The sequence below is a fragment of the Ailuropoda melanoleuca genome, chromosome 1 (genome assembly GCF_002007445.2).
Source record: "Ailuropoda melanoleuca isolate Jingjing chromosome 1, ASM200744v2, whole genome shotgun sequence".
NCBI classification, from domain to species: domain Eukaryota; kingdom Metazoa; phylum Chordata; class Mammalia; order Carnivora; family Ursidae; genus Ailuropoda; species Ailuropoda melanoleuca.
The window spans coordinates 45872437-45888702 of record NC_048218.1 but is presented as its reverse complement, the minus strand read 5'-3'; the positions used below and the strand labels follow the sequence as shown (position 1 = coordinate 45888702).

The 16266-nt window shown below is 36.0% G+C and overlaps 1 protein-coding gene across 5 annotated transcripts in view; it reads right to left on the bottom strand.

Annotated features, from left to right (window-relative positions):
* The window catches only part of TFG (trafficking from ER to golgi regulator), a 32186-nt gene continuing 15920 nt past the window's right edge, over positions 1 to 16266 (bottom strand). Inside the window, exons 5-8 of one of the 5 annotated variants that reach the window (XM_034657605.1) lie at positions 13751 to 13918; positions 10176 to 10304; positions 4223 to 4321; positions 1 to 819 (exon numbers count right to left, since the gene is read on the bottom strand). In XM_034657605.1, coding sequence (XP_034513496.1) covers positions 440 to 819; positions 4223 to 4321; positions 10176 to 10304; positions 13751 to 13918 — 776 coding nt within the window. In that variant the 3' untranslated portion in view covers positions 1 to 439. Of the gene's footprint in view, positions 823 to 4222; positions 4322 to 10163; positions 10305 to 13750; positions 13919 to 16266 lie in introns of all 5 variants that reach the window. The other 4 variants (XM_034657585.1, XM_034657592.1, XM_034657597.1 and 1 more) reach the window with 4 other exon arrangements.

The following is a 16266-nucleotide window of genomic DNA, read 5'->3' as shown; positions in this document are numbered from 1 at the left end:
TTAATGGATTCAATTATCTTTATTAACCTATCAATGTTACATTTTATACATCATAATACCTAGTTGTCTTCTCAAAGAAAGGGATCTATTTTAGTACATCATGTTAATAATAAAAAGCCAAGTTAAGATGGCTAAACTTCAACCTAGCATTTTAATATCCTCCAGGCAAGCTAGAAAGTCAATCACTTTACACACATCAGAGTAGTGTTCCAAAATAACTAGGCAGCTGCTACACTTTTAAGCAAGGGAAGAAAAAAACTTTCATTTTGGTCTTTTTGTGTTCCAGCAAATTATACTTTCAATTAACAGCAACAATGATATCATAAAAAATGCTCTGCTTTTTAAATTTCTGAACTTCAATACAAATTAAAATAGTAGTATTGGAGTCTTTTAGGAGGCAAATAGCTATCAGCTACATTCATCACCGTAGCTGAGCCTCTTATCGATAGCCAGGTCCAGGTTGGGTATAGCCCTGACCAAAGGGAGGGCGAGTGCGAGCATAAGGGTTAGGCCCACTAGGAGGCGGAGTCATAGTACTTCCAGGAGGTGGAGTAAAACCTGGTCTTGGTTGATAGGCCCCGGGTTGGCTTGGAGCCATTCCAGGTTGTGAGGCAGGAGCCACAGTATAATTGGTAGGCTGAGAAGTCTGGGTAGTGTAAGTTTGTGGAGGGTAACTGCTCGCCTGGTACTGCTGTGCTGGTTGAGCAGGCAGCTGCTGAGGCTGGCCAGCAAAGGCAGGAGCCGGTGCCTGGGAAGCTGGTTGCTGGCCATATCCCTGGAACTGCTGAGGTTGTTGGGGTCCAGTCTGCTGACTATAGCCTGCTGAAAAGGCAAAATAAAGTACATATAGATCTTATTTTTCTTTTGGTGAAAGGTTTTCCAGAGAATTAGTCTTACTGTTATGAACCAAAAAAAGATGAGAAATTTAAACTTATTCCTAAGTATTTATATAACAAGTAGAGTAGTACAGTCCATCATATAATGTTACTTCAAAACCAAGTAGTATCAAAAAAATATTTTCTAAACAAATTTTTTTAAACCCTCTAATCTAAATTGAAACCACTATATATCTCTTCATTACAAATGTTTCTATACTATATAATCCCTAAGAGCAAATACCTGTTCTAGCATAATTCCTAGTACAGAATAGATGCTCAAATGATAAATGCAGGAATTAACATAAAGCTAGTCATTAACCTGGTGTGGAGGGGAGGCCTATCTAACAACTGCACCAAGTAAAAACATATCGAGACAATGAATATTTTTAAATGAAGCAGTGGTGCTACAAATATATCTTACTGTGCTACTGAGATGCTTTAAGGTTCACACACTATAAAAACTAAGCCATTTAAGAATAAACATTAAGTACCATTTTCACAATCCTTAAAATCTTTTAGATTTGGCATCTGATGTTTCGCCTTTACAACTCAGAATTCTGACTTAGTAGTAACAGCATAACACATAAAAAACATACGATATTGCCCCACAATATCAACATCTATATTCATTATTTACTAGGATTTTAAAAAAAAATTTTTTTTTAAAGAACAAGTCTGCTTCACTAAAAACTTTTATCTCTACCATGAAACACACCTGCAGCTACTTGCAATGAAACCTCTCCAATGACTGGAATCCTGTCAGCATTAAATACCAGATACATAAGAAAATAATTAAAATATGTACAACCCTGCATTTAAAAAAAAAAAAAAAAAGGATTGAATGAATTTGAGTATATTCTGAACTCACCTTGAACCTGGGTTCAAAATTTACTCATGAAAGAAACCTTTTTGACATAGTCCATGAGTAAAACTGGAAAAGGTCAGAGGGAAACTGCCAAACCAACAGTGTCAAAAATGGTCCAATATTACCACCACCACTTACAGTCTCCAAGCAGAGTATTTAGTTGACAATTTCCACATCTCCCAATCAAATTCAAGTTACTAGGACTAGTAGGATCAGAAATACAAAGATGATGATTTGAAAACTAAATTTTACTCGAGTGAAGACCCTGACTAAAATCATTAAGAGCAAGCTTAACTTTTAATAAGTTGAAAATCAAGTATCTAAGGCATTTTACTTAATGGTAGCATCCAAATACTAAAGTCAATTCATGATAAAATCTTGAATGTCATACAACTTCTCCTATCCTCTATAAAATTTGCTTAATTTTTTTACTGTAAGTTTATGGAGAAACAGAAGGACTCAGCTTTTACTGAAAATGTCTATGAGCAAAATACTGCTGCCTTTTCATCCTGGCAGCTGAAATCTAGACTGGCTTTTTAAGTAAGTCAGGGAACAACCAGATCCTTAATTATTTCTCAACAGAGGGAATAACTCCTATAGGCCTAATGCCATTTCATTAGCAACCTATTAGTCTTTGATCATAATGTGGCAATGCTTCTGTTATGTGTATAGTTTCCCTCCTAGCCCCACCCTCTCTCCCTTGAGAAACAACTTTGGTGAAGAACAAAAATCTCAAGAAATGGAAATTATGTGATTTTTTAAAAAAATTAATTAGTGTAGGACAAGGGATCATATGATCCACAAAGTCTAAAATATTTACTATCTAGCCTTTTATGGCAGATAAGACTGCTACCACTGGCCTAGGTTGGACAATGCAGGATGATATAAATAATTAACAGCAAAGTACACTGCCTGTGACAGAGCTCCCCCATTGAATGCTTGTGTGTCCTTCCATGTGTCACAACCTCTTTGAACCCTAACTGCCTCATTTATAAAATGAGCGGGTAAGACAAGGACAAATGGTTTCCAACCCTGCCTGCACTTTAGAATGACCTGCAATGCTTTTGAAACACCAAAGCCTGAGTCCCACTCCTAACCAAATGAAACAAAATATCTGGGAGTACAGCCTAGGCACCTGTAACTTTAAAAAAAAAAAAAAAAAGCTCTCCGGGTGATTCTGAAGCACAGAGGGAGTCAAAATCCCCTGGATTAGAATGATGACTAGGTCTTTTCAGCTCTGATATCTGCTATTTCTACAAATTATATAACTTATAACACTCTAAAGGACTGCAAACCTAAAATAATCCTAATATCATAATCCAAGCTTAAATTCATCCCACCTACTTAATTAAAAACTAGCAGCTATAGGTTAAATCACTCTATAGCAAATACAATACAAATAAAAATTGCTATATGCATTAAAGTATGTCAAAACTCCAATTAAAGATAGAATTTTATGGTCTAGTGCAGGAGTCATGACATACTTTTTTTGAACAGCCTGAGAGTAAATACACCAGGTTTTGTGGGCCACACAGTCTCTGCTGCAAGCACTCAGCTCTGGCCTGACACAGCGACAGACAGCACAGAAATGAGCGGGTGCAGATGTGTTCCAACAGAACTTAATTCACAAAAACTGGTGACATGCCGTATTTGGCCCATGGCTACAGTGTGCTAATTCCTGCTCTACTTGAACTCTAAAACTCCATAAAATAGAATTTTAGACAAGATTCAACTTAGATAAATTATTTTTAACTACATGAACTTTCGATACTTAAATCTTTGGCTGTGAAACATGAGTTAAATTCTCTGATATAACAAAGGTAAAATTACCTGATTTATAATAATCATGGTCAAAACTACACTAAACAGATTTCATATTAAATATGGATAATCATCAGTGGACAGAAGGTAAAAGAAAATACCCAGAATGCCTATTTAAAAACAACTATATTCAACGTTCTTAGCTGCCCAGATTACATTTGACACAAGTCTAATTTTTTGGCCTATTTTTGGTATTCCTGCATACTCTGGGAGATTTAAAAACATAAGTAGCTTAATTGGTTCTATTTTACTAAGACCGCCTTTTTCATGTATGAGGAAAATGTTAATATTTTTACAGTATGCTGGATTGTATGTGACATATAATGGGTGAAAAAATCTTGCATTTCTGCTGTTTTAAGTCACCCAAGAGAAAAGGAGATCATACCAGTATGAGATAGCTTGTGTTAAAAATGTTCAAGCTACAAGTTATTACACAATTTACTATGACTGTTGACTGAAATGTTGATTTACAATAAAATATTTATGCAAAATATTTAAAAATAAACAGATGTTATTTTCTCCCATAAGTAAATACTTAACACCTCCTATGACAATGTAAGTATTACAAATCAAGGAGTTAAGGGGAAAAGATTCAAGTTTAATGAGTATAGAAATAGCTCACAATCAATGAGTCACCTCCCTCTGGACACACGCTCACCTGAATACTGAATACCGTACTGCTGGGGTGGCTGAGGGGGCGCCTGTGGCTGCTGGGCACCGTAGCCGGCCTGTTGCGGGTACTGCTGGTACATCTGACCTAAAATAGACAAGACAAGGCAAAGAGGCAGGTTTAATTTGGCAGAGAGAAATATTTTTAAAGCACATTTAATTCTCTCCCCACCCAAACATAAATACATGTAGGAACAAGACACAAGAATGTGTTTGTTCCCCTTTAAGTGCTGCGAAATAGAGAAGACTGAACAACTGAACAAACGCAGCTGCTCTGCTCTGGATTAACGGCAGAGAACTCTCAGCAGCAGCAATTAACACTAGTGTGGTCACTTCATAAATTCCAGAAAACCACGTTTTCGAAAAACCCAACTGCCAACAGACAGGGATTGCTAAAATTCAGTAAAAAATCAACCGAGTCAAAAATCAAGAAATAAAAATCTGAGAAAAGGAACAAATACAACTGACAGCTCCTAAATCTCTCTCAAAACATTGTATTTATTCTAAAGGTTTGAACCTTTGTTACCATATGAATAGACTCTCTGGTAACAAGGAACTAGGTGACATCTTTCATGGCAGGCCTCAAAGACACCTGCGGCATTTGACAACAGTTTGCTTTTCCATCATCGGAATATCCTCGCCCATCCTGCAGAATCTGATAAAAGCCTAAATGGTCCTTCACTGTGCACTTTTTGAAAATGGCAGACCTGTTTAACACTGGGGAGCTATACTGGGAAATAAGAGTCCTGTTTGGGGTCAGGAGATCACAGTTCCTATGGAAAAACCTTTTGGACACTGTTACTACTTGTGATTTCTAAACAAGCAAGGATTTATTGGTTCACATCTTTCTCCTCCCTCTACTATTTTATTCTTGTTCTAATGGTGGATTCAGCTAGAGCTAATATCTAGAGTAGCAACAAAACTTGCATTTTACTATCTAGCTAATATTTAAATCTTTAATTATATACTGGCTAATTCTTTAAAAAATATTCAAACTACCTGTTATTAATCTAAAGATTATGAGTAAATAGCATATTTCTGGCAGAAAGGGACAAGTGGAAAAAAGTCACATTATCCTTAGTGCCACCACTCAAACTGAGGTCCAACAAGCAGCTAACACTCACAGTCTGAAATCAAGGGACAGAGCCCACTCCACTGGGCTCCCCACTCAACCCTATGTACTGCCGCACTGAATGCTATATGCTTGTATTTATAGCCAGCTTATTTCCTAGCAAGAAGTTGTCTGCTTTTTATGGGAGAAATAAAATCCACTTAACTATTTTTAAACTACTAATCCTCTTTCCAAATACAACAACAAAAAAACTGACAAAAGTTTCTTGAATGCTTTCCTAACGGTTTAAGACTTACAGATAGCACAAAAGGTAGTACAGGAGTTAACTACCTTGGAAGATACCACCTTAATCCTAGATTGTATTTCGTTAACTAAATTTTAGAACAGAAGTGACCAGAATCTGATACAGAAATATAATCAAAAGGGAAAAATATTTACAGCATCATAATAGGTTCTAATTCTGAGAAATTAGAATGNGGGGGGGGGGGGGGGGGGGGGGGGATAAACCTTATTAGCAATTCCTATTTCAGATACGGAAAAATTAAGCAATTTACCTGGGGTCAATACAGCAAATATGAACCATCATTGGAATACAGGCAAAACTCTAGAGCTTTCGTAGAAGTTCTGTATACATTATCTCATTTAATATAAATATTAGCTTAGGTATCATCAAAAAAAACTGAGATTAAGGCTCCATGTAACAGTCTGTCGCCATCAGTGATTTTAAAGCATAATTGCTTTCCTCAATAAAATCTCACAGGTATAATAACTATTCTTAAAGCAAGCACATATTCTATTTTTTTCCTAAGCTGCTATAAACCCATTATGAAAATGTCACCTCTGGGGTTAAAAGTTTCAGAGGTTTAAAAGTTCAGAGGTAGAGGTTTATCTCCACACAAGGTATTCCTTTTACTTACTTTGTTCAAGTCCAAACCAGACTCTGTCACAACATACTAAAAATGTAATTAAGAAGTCTGTGTCTAGTTGTAAAAAAGGAGGAATACCGTCACATACTTGTAAGAAGAGAGCTACAGGATATATTATTAAGTGAAAAAGCAAGGTAGAGACATTGTTTACAGTAAGCTGAGTTTTGAGTAAAACATATATGCTATGTTTTGTGTATTATATCTTCAGGAAGAATCACTAGAATAAACATAATAAAAACTACTACCTAAAGGAAGACAGAGACTAGGATGAAGCAGAGAGTCACTTTGTGGCACAGAGTGGTAGCCAGCCTCCGGGATTAGCCCCTGCCCATTAGAGCACTCCCACAGGACTCCTGCCCAAGTGCTCCTCATATCCTTTCCATTTTTAGAAATAAGAAAGATTAACTTCACAATACAAAAAGAGCAAAGAATAAGCCATAAACACAAGAGTATTCACGCTCTTGTGCAGTCCGCTTCTCACACTCAATAGGGCTAGCCTGTATACCAAGAGAATATTGTAGAAATCATGACATTTCTGAGGACAGGTCACAAAAGACAGCCACCTTCTCCCTTAACTCTCTCTTGATCATTTATTTGTTCACTCTCTGCTGGAAGCTGCTGTGGCATGAGGTCACCTAAGCAGCCTAGGAGCGGTCCATGTGAGGAACTGAAGCCTCCTGACAACTATGTGAGAGAGCCCTCTTAGAAGCGGATCCTCTGGCTCAGAGTAAGCTGCTGAGGACTGCAACCTCACGAGGGACTCTGAGACAAACCACCTGCCTAAGCCGCTCCCAGATCCCTGACTTCAAACTGCATGATAATAAACGTTTGTAGTTTAAGCATCTATGTTTTGGGATAAATTGTTACATAGCAACAGGTAATTAAAATACAGAGTTTTTTAACTCTGGAAACAAATAGGGGTGGCAGCTATTGAAAAATAAAAGAAGACACATACTCAAATGAAAAATGTGAATCTAGTTACACTCCTGATTTGAACAAGCCACTGCTGTAATAATTATGAGGCAATTAAGGAAATTCAAATATAGACTAGTATGTAATGACATTAAAAGAATCACTTAATTTTGTTAGGTGTAATAGCACAGCTGTTACGTTAAAAGAAAAGCTTATCAGTAGACATGCGTACTGAAATAGTTGAGTGAAATAACGTGCAGGATTTGCTTTAAAATACCCCAGCAAATTAAAAAAGGAGGGAGGGGCAGGAAGGGTGAAAAAGGAAATCCAAAACATTGGTAAGTGCTGAGGATGCGTGATGGATCCATGAGGAGTTCATTATTCTAGCTCTACTTTTGTTTAGGTTTCAAAATTTATATAACAAAAGTGATTTCAAAAGACTGTTCAGGTCATATTATCTTGTCATAGGACTTTACATATTTTAATTATATCCTTTTCACCTTTTTGCTTTGTCAAACAGCAATACCTCCTGGTCTCTGATGATTTTTAATGTTCTTCTCTGTGCCCTCACCACTTACTTCCATGTCTTTGGCAACTACTCAACTGCATATAGTTTTCCAGTAACAGAGGTACCTGCTTTATACGAAAAAGGATAAAACTGTCCAGTTCGTTTCTTTTCATGATGCTCGACATTTTGCTGATCTTTTTAATCAAACATATTAAGACTGAAATCCTTGGGGGGAAAAGTTACAATTCCAAGAGCCCTTTTATGGTATTTAAATAAAACAACTCAGATTTGTTTTTAGATTATTTCATTTTCTCTTGTAAGAGATTGCTATGTTAACCTATTATTAGTAATAGATTTTTGGTGATTATTCTAATCAAATTCTAACCCACAGCTGATCTTACTGGTGATGTCAGGGACTCATTTTACATCATATATCAAAAAGTATTCATTAAAATAGCCTATAATTTATCCTATAAATAACTGACATCTTAACCTAAAGCCGTGCTATCCAATACAATGGGCAGTAGCCACATACGGCGATCAAGCACCTGAAATGCAGCTAGTCTTAAATAAACATACTGCATGTATTTTTGAAGTGTTTCAAAGTGGTGTCATGCCCTAGTTTTCCAATGTGCAGTACAAAAAAACATAATGTAAAACATTAATAAATACTCCTTAATAATAACTTCATGTTGATACACCAGATACTGCATTAAGTAAAACGTATAATTAACATTAGTTCCACTGTATTTCTTCTGGACAGCACTCATCTAGAGATTCACCTCCAGAATGCTACTGATTGACATCACACATTAATAACTGCACGATTTTTATAGTGCGTGTTTTAATGGAAACTAAAAAAAACCAAAACAAACAAAAAAAGTTTCAGCAAGGCACACAGTTAATGCCACCCCAAAGGAATTCAGTGCATTTTAAACAGTGTTACTCTGATGCCTTTGGAAAAAAGAACATGGTTGCTAGGGGTCAGAGGTGGGAGAGACAATATTTGAATATTCACTGTTTATCCTTTTATGTTTTAAAATTTTTACCTACTTGAAAATAATTTTTCAGTTAAAATAAACACAATAAAATAAAATGAGACATTAAGAGGGGATTAAATCTCATTCCTTTGTAAGTGAACAAGCAAACATTATTTGGTACAATTATACTTCCAACTGTCATTCTACAACAGTATACACTGCTTAAGATGGGATTTAAAAACAGAACAAAACAAAACAAAAAAAATGATGTCAGTTTGCCTGAAGAACATATTAAAACTAAAATCCTTAGGAAAAATATTTACAATTCCAAGGCCCCTCTTATGGAATTTAACCACTAAACTCCCATCGTATCCAAACTCTGCTTTTGCCTCCCAGTTTCAACCCACATCAGCTTTAGTTCTAGTCTGTTCCAGTTTGAGCAGTTTCATCTTAATACAAATCAAAGACTACCAAGTTGGTTGAGAAGAGGCTGAAGCAGTAAGAAATTCTTCCCAAACTACCCACTCATCAGCAAACTGCCACCTGCTCAACCCTAAGCCTAGAATTCATCCAACAGGACCGCTCTAAAACAGAGCCACAGGATGACAAGGACTCTATTACTAAATGTTCCGTTCCATCTTAGGCTATGATTTTTTTAACAGGATTGATAAACGCAGTCACTTCCTTCTGGTGCTGAAAATACACATCACCACTTGGCCCCTTTATAAAAATAGTTAGAGCACCACCTGGTGTTTGTTTTAAAGTGGAATGTGTACAGTTTTAAACTTCAGTGCTCGCTGTCCTGAGCTTGTGGCCTCTCAAACCCCTTCAACCATAATAATGAGCCTTTTATCTGTTTAAATACTGAGCTTTCAAGTTATACTTCATTTGGCCTACAGATTTTGTTTTAATACCACTAGTTTTGTCCAATTTTCATAATTTACAGTGAGAGAATATTAAAACCCAGAGAGATTAAATTGCTCGACCAAGGACACATCATTTAGAGAAGACAAGTTTGATTTAAAATACACTGCTTTTTTCCACGAAAGACATATTGCTAACTGCACAAAAATTTAAAAGGCTATTTATCTTTCAAAAAAAATACACTTAAGTTATGCTTTACCTCTATTTTAAAAATCTTTCCAATAACAAAAATAATACACAGATGCAAGAAGGGAAGGGAGAAGGAAATAAAACAGCAACGTAAGTATTATGCAAAATGAAGTGACCCCTCAGCGGGTTACCTCTGACCCCCTGGTTACCACTGACTGGTGACTGGTATGAATCCTTCCTGATCTTTTGCCATGTATTTATATTCACATAAGCACTTTTTCAGGTTTTTTTTTTCTTTTCAATAATCAGAAGCATACCTGACTTCTAACCCGAAAGCATACCGTATCAGTAAATCAAAATTTTTACAACTGTATTCATAGCATGAATGCTTATGTAAGCTCTTTACCATCACCAACAATGCTGCGATAACATCTCTGCACATTCACCTCCCCAAATAGGTGCTCTTATTTCTATTTTACCTTCACTCTGACCTGCTTGTGTCTGAGCTCCTGTATAGGGTGGCTGCTGGGGCTGAACTCCTGGTGGATGAGCAGCAGAGGAGGAGGAAGCAATGCTGTCGGGTGTTCCTGAACGGTCTTCTGCAGGAGCACTGGGTGGCCCTAAACGGTCAGGACAAGTCAGGTCAGCTTCTAATACGAGACCTTTCCCCAGCAAGCTCAGTTAATAAGTTTGGTTAAAAGATACTAAAAACGAAACGTACTATAGAATAAACATAACCACAAATGCAGCCTTTTACAGTTGAATGAATGTATTTCATTTTTTCCTTTGCTCCACTCTCTTTAGAATCCAAAGCTACAACTAGAAATCCTTCCCTATGTAGTGTAGAGTGTTCTATTTCTAACCTCCCCCTGCAAAAATCAAAACTCACTTGTGCAGTTCCACTATCCTCTACCTCATGCTATCTAATTTATTCTGTAGATCAACCAAAAGCACTTCATTCTTCAACGCGTCTCCACTGCCCATAAATTAAGTTCAACCCTCTAGTTTGGTATTCAAGGGTCCAAACTTTACATCTCACAATTCCTTCTCCCACAAGCCCTTTTCAGCTGAAACTAATCTATTCCCTAGTCCCACAATACATCTAATATTTTTCTTCTCCCTCCATGTATCACTGTTCCCTCCAGTCCTATTTTCATGTATTGAAATATGATGTTCTTTAAATCCCAGGTACTAGTAACTCCACACTTCCAGTAAGCCTTCACCCATGAATACTTTGTCCACTTATGAGCTTCTATAAAGTATACTTTTATTATGACCCTTACCAACTTCTACTTTGCATTTCTGAACCGTTCCCATCTTCCTCTTAGGTTATACAAGCTCTTCAGGCCAGGCTCCTTTCTGATTCTTTTTGTCTGCCTTTCAAAGACTACCTCTCAAATTCTTGGAGCCACTCAAATTCTTCTAAAGTAATGAACAAAGAAGTAAATGGAGAAAATGTGCTACAGTTCCAATCCTGTGACAGTCAAAAAAGACACTCTGAAGACAAGTGTAGATATATTTATTCCTTTCAGTTCTTTCTGATGGGCCATACAGAACAGTGGTTAAAAGCACAGACTGTGGAGCCAGACTGCCTCGGTTCAAACGCCAGTGTTGCCACTTAATAGCTAATTCTTGACACACTATCTCATCTCTTTCTGTGCCTCAGTTTCCGCATCTGTACAAAAGAAATAACTTCCACTTCATTTATATTACTGTAAGGATCAGGAGTTAATGAGAGCTTACAGCAAATATTTATAGAAATGGTTATATCATAAGAGCTTATGAAAGTGGTAACTATTTAGAAAGTTCCACAGAGGGACTTGCTATTACTAGCTAAGTCCCCTGAAGGCAAACCTCTATCCTCTGCACTGGTGCATCCCAGAACTTAGCATTGTATTAGGCAACTGTGTAGCTGGCCAACGGCAGTCCACGTACGGATGAGAACTCAACTAGGATAACAGTGGTTGGTAATGCAAGAGAAACTGATGGTTACCAGAGTAAAATGGACAAGTGCTCATGTTACTGATATTTACATACATGTAGAAATACATCTACTCTCCTACAAAAGACACTGTATCACTGACCTAAAACAGTACATTATTTTGATCCCTCTTTTCTCTCTTGTATGTAGTAACCTATTAGTTAATGTTGCCCATCCTGTCTTTTTAATACTCTATTCCTCCTTCCCATATCCACATTCACTATTGCAGTCAAGCTTTTCACAACAGCAGACCTGAATAATTACAAAGTATCCTGGTATTTTCTATGTGCACAGTTTTCTTACTTCAACATACAAGACTACCAGAAAAATGGCCTTCAAATAATGTGAATCATATTAATCATGTTATTCTGGTGTGGCATACACTATATTCTAATCAAAATTTTAAGCCTGACCTTATATATACCTACTGACTCCTCTATCTGCCATTTCTTGACATCTTAAATATTAAGCATCCATTCTGTTAAACTCAAATTTCAGTTGCTCTAAAAAGTTTTTCAGATGTTATCACTTGTGTGATGTCTTCATTTGCCTGATGTCTTCATTTGCCAAGAAACATACATTATACACACATTTTTGTCTTTCCAGAATTTCACACAATTCTCTTTAGTGAACAGTCCCATAAAAGTCTCAATGAAAAATAAAATTAATAGACTGAATCCTATATTTCCAGTTACTAATAATAATGGCAAAGTAAAGGGTCAGAGGTAACAACTAAAAACCTGGACAAAATAGCAGAAAACAACTACTTGAAATCACTGGAAGTCAACCAAATGTCAGTAGAAACCAGAAAAGTTTACCCTCAATGGAATTACAGTGGCTAAGAATTACAAGCCCTGACCTCTGTAGCCCTAACAGCAGAAAACCATAGCGTGAACTTCATGGCTGGCCAACTAGCTGGAAATCTGAGGGAAAAAAACCCTGGATTAAGAGAGCTACCGAAGCAGTGAGACCTATAAACTGTAAGCTCTGCCTAAAATCCTCAGCGGGCCTCACATAAAAGGGAGGCACATAAAAGGGCTCAGGAAAAAAAGCAGCACCAAGAATTGAAAGGGCTGAGCAGAGATATTAGCTGCTATATTCCATGGGGACAAAAACTGTAGTCTGAATCCAAACAAGTTAACTCCTTGCCAGAGCAACAGTAACAAAAAATCAGTCACTATAACATATTAACCATAATGTCCAGTTTTCAATAAAAAATTATCAGATATGCAAAGAAACAGGAAAATGTGACCCATACTCAGAGAAAAAAGGCAGGCAAAAGAAAGTGGCTCCAAATAGGCCCAGATGTTGGATGAAGCAGACAAACACTGGGCAGCTATTATATTTTTAAAAACTATAAATATTTTTAAAGAATTAAAAATGCATCGAGTTAAAGGGAAATATAGTCTTAATGCAAAGGTAAGGAATCTCAAACAAAAAAAATAAACTACACAAAGAATCAAATGAAAATTCTAGAGCTATATGTGTAATCAGAATCTGGAGAGAAAGCAGAAATAATACTGAAGAAATGATAGCCAAAAATAAAAAGAAGAAATCATAGTATCGGTGCTGTTTTAAGGTTAAAACCATTCATATAAGAGCACTTTCCACACAAAAGCACTTTAACCAAAAATCTACATTTAAGTTTCAATTTCTCTAGTTTAACATCCAAAGAGAGAAGACATCAAATATAATTTAAATCCTACAACAAATCTGAAATAAGATTATAAAATGTTTCAGATTTTTTGAAAAATATAAACTTTCTGAATTCTACTTCTGAAAAAAAAATATAAACTTTCTGAATTCTACTTTTGATAAAATTTACCAACACCAAACAGTGCTTATTCTTTAAAGGGTAGGGTTCTACAGCAGGGAGAGCACATAAGAAAGCTTTCCAGGTGCTGGAAATCTAGATCTTTATCTCACTTGGTGTTTTATATAGGTATATAACAAAAGTAAAAATTTACTGAGCTGAACCTTTAAGATTTGTGCACATCACTGTATCTGTTATCCTTCTATTAATGAAGGAAAGGAGAAGGAAGGAAGGAGAGAGGAAATGAAGGATGGGGGGAGGAACTAACTTACCTGAAACCTGATCATCTGTTAAGCCAAACGCTGACATGACATTTTTATTGATTTCATCTTGGTTTTTTAAAGGATCAAAAGCTGACATACTTGCTGCCATAACCTGAGTAGACTGTTTTCCAGAAGAATCAGAAGCAGCAGGCTTTTCATCCCTACCATCGACAGTATCTATGAGAGGAATAAACAAAAACTTGTTTCCATCTTATCTATACTTAGTGAGGCCTAAAAAAATACAAAATAGGGAAAAATGTATGTGCACATAGTCTGAAATGTTCAAAAGTATCTCTGAATATAGGATAATTGTTAATTTTACTTTCCTCTTTATACTTGGATTTTTTAAATCAGAAAAAAAGGATCAAAAAGAAATTTTAAAAACAAAAAATTTTATCTACCTCCTTCCTTAAGAATTATTAGATGAGAAAAAAAAAAAATACAAGCTCCTTAACAGAGAAAAACATTTTGCCCCTTTTTTTGGAGCCCCATGATCTACAATCAGATATATAATGAACACTAATGCTTCATATGTTGCAAAAGGATAAAGAAGCTTAACTCAAGTTATGATGCCAACTCTTATGTTTTATTTCTACTTGTCTATGCGTTAATTACATGGAAATCTCAAGTCAACCAATACATTAAACACATCCTTTTAATTTGCTATGTCTCCCTTACAATACTTTACAGCTGAAATGATGTATCTGAGATTTGCTCAAAATAATAGGGGTGGAAATATACGGGAGTCTAGATGACATGTACTATGAGTTGATAATTACTGAAGTTGGGGGTGGGTTCACAAGATTCATTAGAGTACTGTGTCTACTTTTGTATATCTTTCCATAATGAATTATTTTTTAAAATAGAAAAATAAAATTTTAAACATGAGCATGATAAATTTAAAACCATGCTTTTCTTCTAAGCATACTAAAGTACTCAACAGGCATTTATACCACTGTAATGTGAAAGAAAAGGGATTCAAGAATAACCCACATTTTACAAATAGGTACCCGAAACCAAAAAGATACCAAAAATTAAAAAAAAGATACCAAAAACAAAACAAGTAAACAAAAAAGAATACTGCTAACCGTTTACTCAATTAACAATTATCAATTTTTTGGTTACCAAACAAGTAAATGAACATCAATTATTAGATAATCTCTGTGATCAAGACAAAATTTATCTTGTGAAAAACTGTATGTACTAAGTAGAATATAAGCACACATGGGCTTGCAGCTCATACTCATTCCTATCATTCCACTGGTTACACTAATATTTCCTCCATTTCTGGAAGAAAACTCCTGTAAGTACTCCTTTAAAATAAATTATTCATCTTCCCCACCAATTTTCTTCCTAATTCCTAATTTCAAGGCTACACCCCAAAAGCATATCACACCAATCTTATAAGTTATTCCCTCTCACACTACTACCTTCCACTACCTTTGCATCATCCTTCCACTTATTACAAACTAAATCCATCAGGAAGCACAATACCATATGCCCACGAGCCTACTAGTTGCTCCTACTAGCCTATTAGCTGCTACGGCTACTGCGACAGGTCAATGCAGTACCCAAAGTAGCCTACATCATGTTCCTCCAAGAGGAAGCAAGTGTCCAAAGGCCACTGCAGAGGTAGACCACTGAAGAACATAGGTAACCACGTATTCTTGGGTGAGGGCAAGCCACATTGTTCTAAAGAGTACTGACAGCTGACTGGCAACACTGTTTTGTAGCCTAGACTTTCAGTTTCTGGTGTAGGATTTTTTTGGTTTATTTTACACTATTATTCTGATTATTAGGTCAGGATATGTTCTAAAAGCTTAGAAGCTTAAAAATTTCATAGAAGGCAGGTGGTCAAGAGGTAAGTGATCTTGTTAAGTACAGGAGAGGAAACAAAAAATAAATTACAACCATCTGTAAAACTAAAGCACAAAATGTATTATTCAACTCTTTAGATAACTGGGATAGGATACCCTGACAAGAAGGGAGGCCACACAAAGAAACAATATATGATATAATTTCCAAGATGCAGAGAAGAAACCAGTTTTAACATCTTTTACATTAACATAAGTAAGAAGTTAATAATAAAACATATGAAAATAAAGGGTTAATAAAGAGAAGTAGTAAATACAATGGCAAGAAATATGTGAGAACAGAAAGGTTGTTTCACCAAACCTAAAAGCTTACTTCCATTCCTTACAGCAGCACACAGGCTACCATAGGTAATTTCTGCACAGTACTGGCTATACTTGTTGAATTTTCATCTAAGTTTCGGAAGATTCTACAGATGCTTAAAACCCCTGAAATTATCAGTGAATGTTGTTGTGTCAGCATCCATGAATTCTTCTGCTGACAAATGGTTAAAAGTTTTCTTCAGATTTCTTGACCTAAAGTTAGAGCTTTTTGTCAGGCCATTTGCTTTGACCTGAAATATAAAAAGTTTCATCATAAAAAGGCCAATTAGATCTTATAGTATTTCAGCAAATCTCCAATATGTTCTAAAACACAGAAGTGGAACCAGAAGT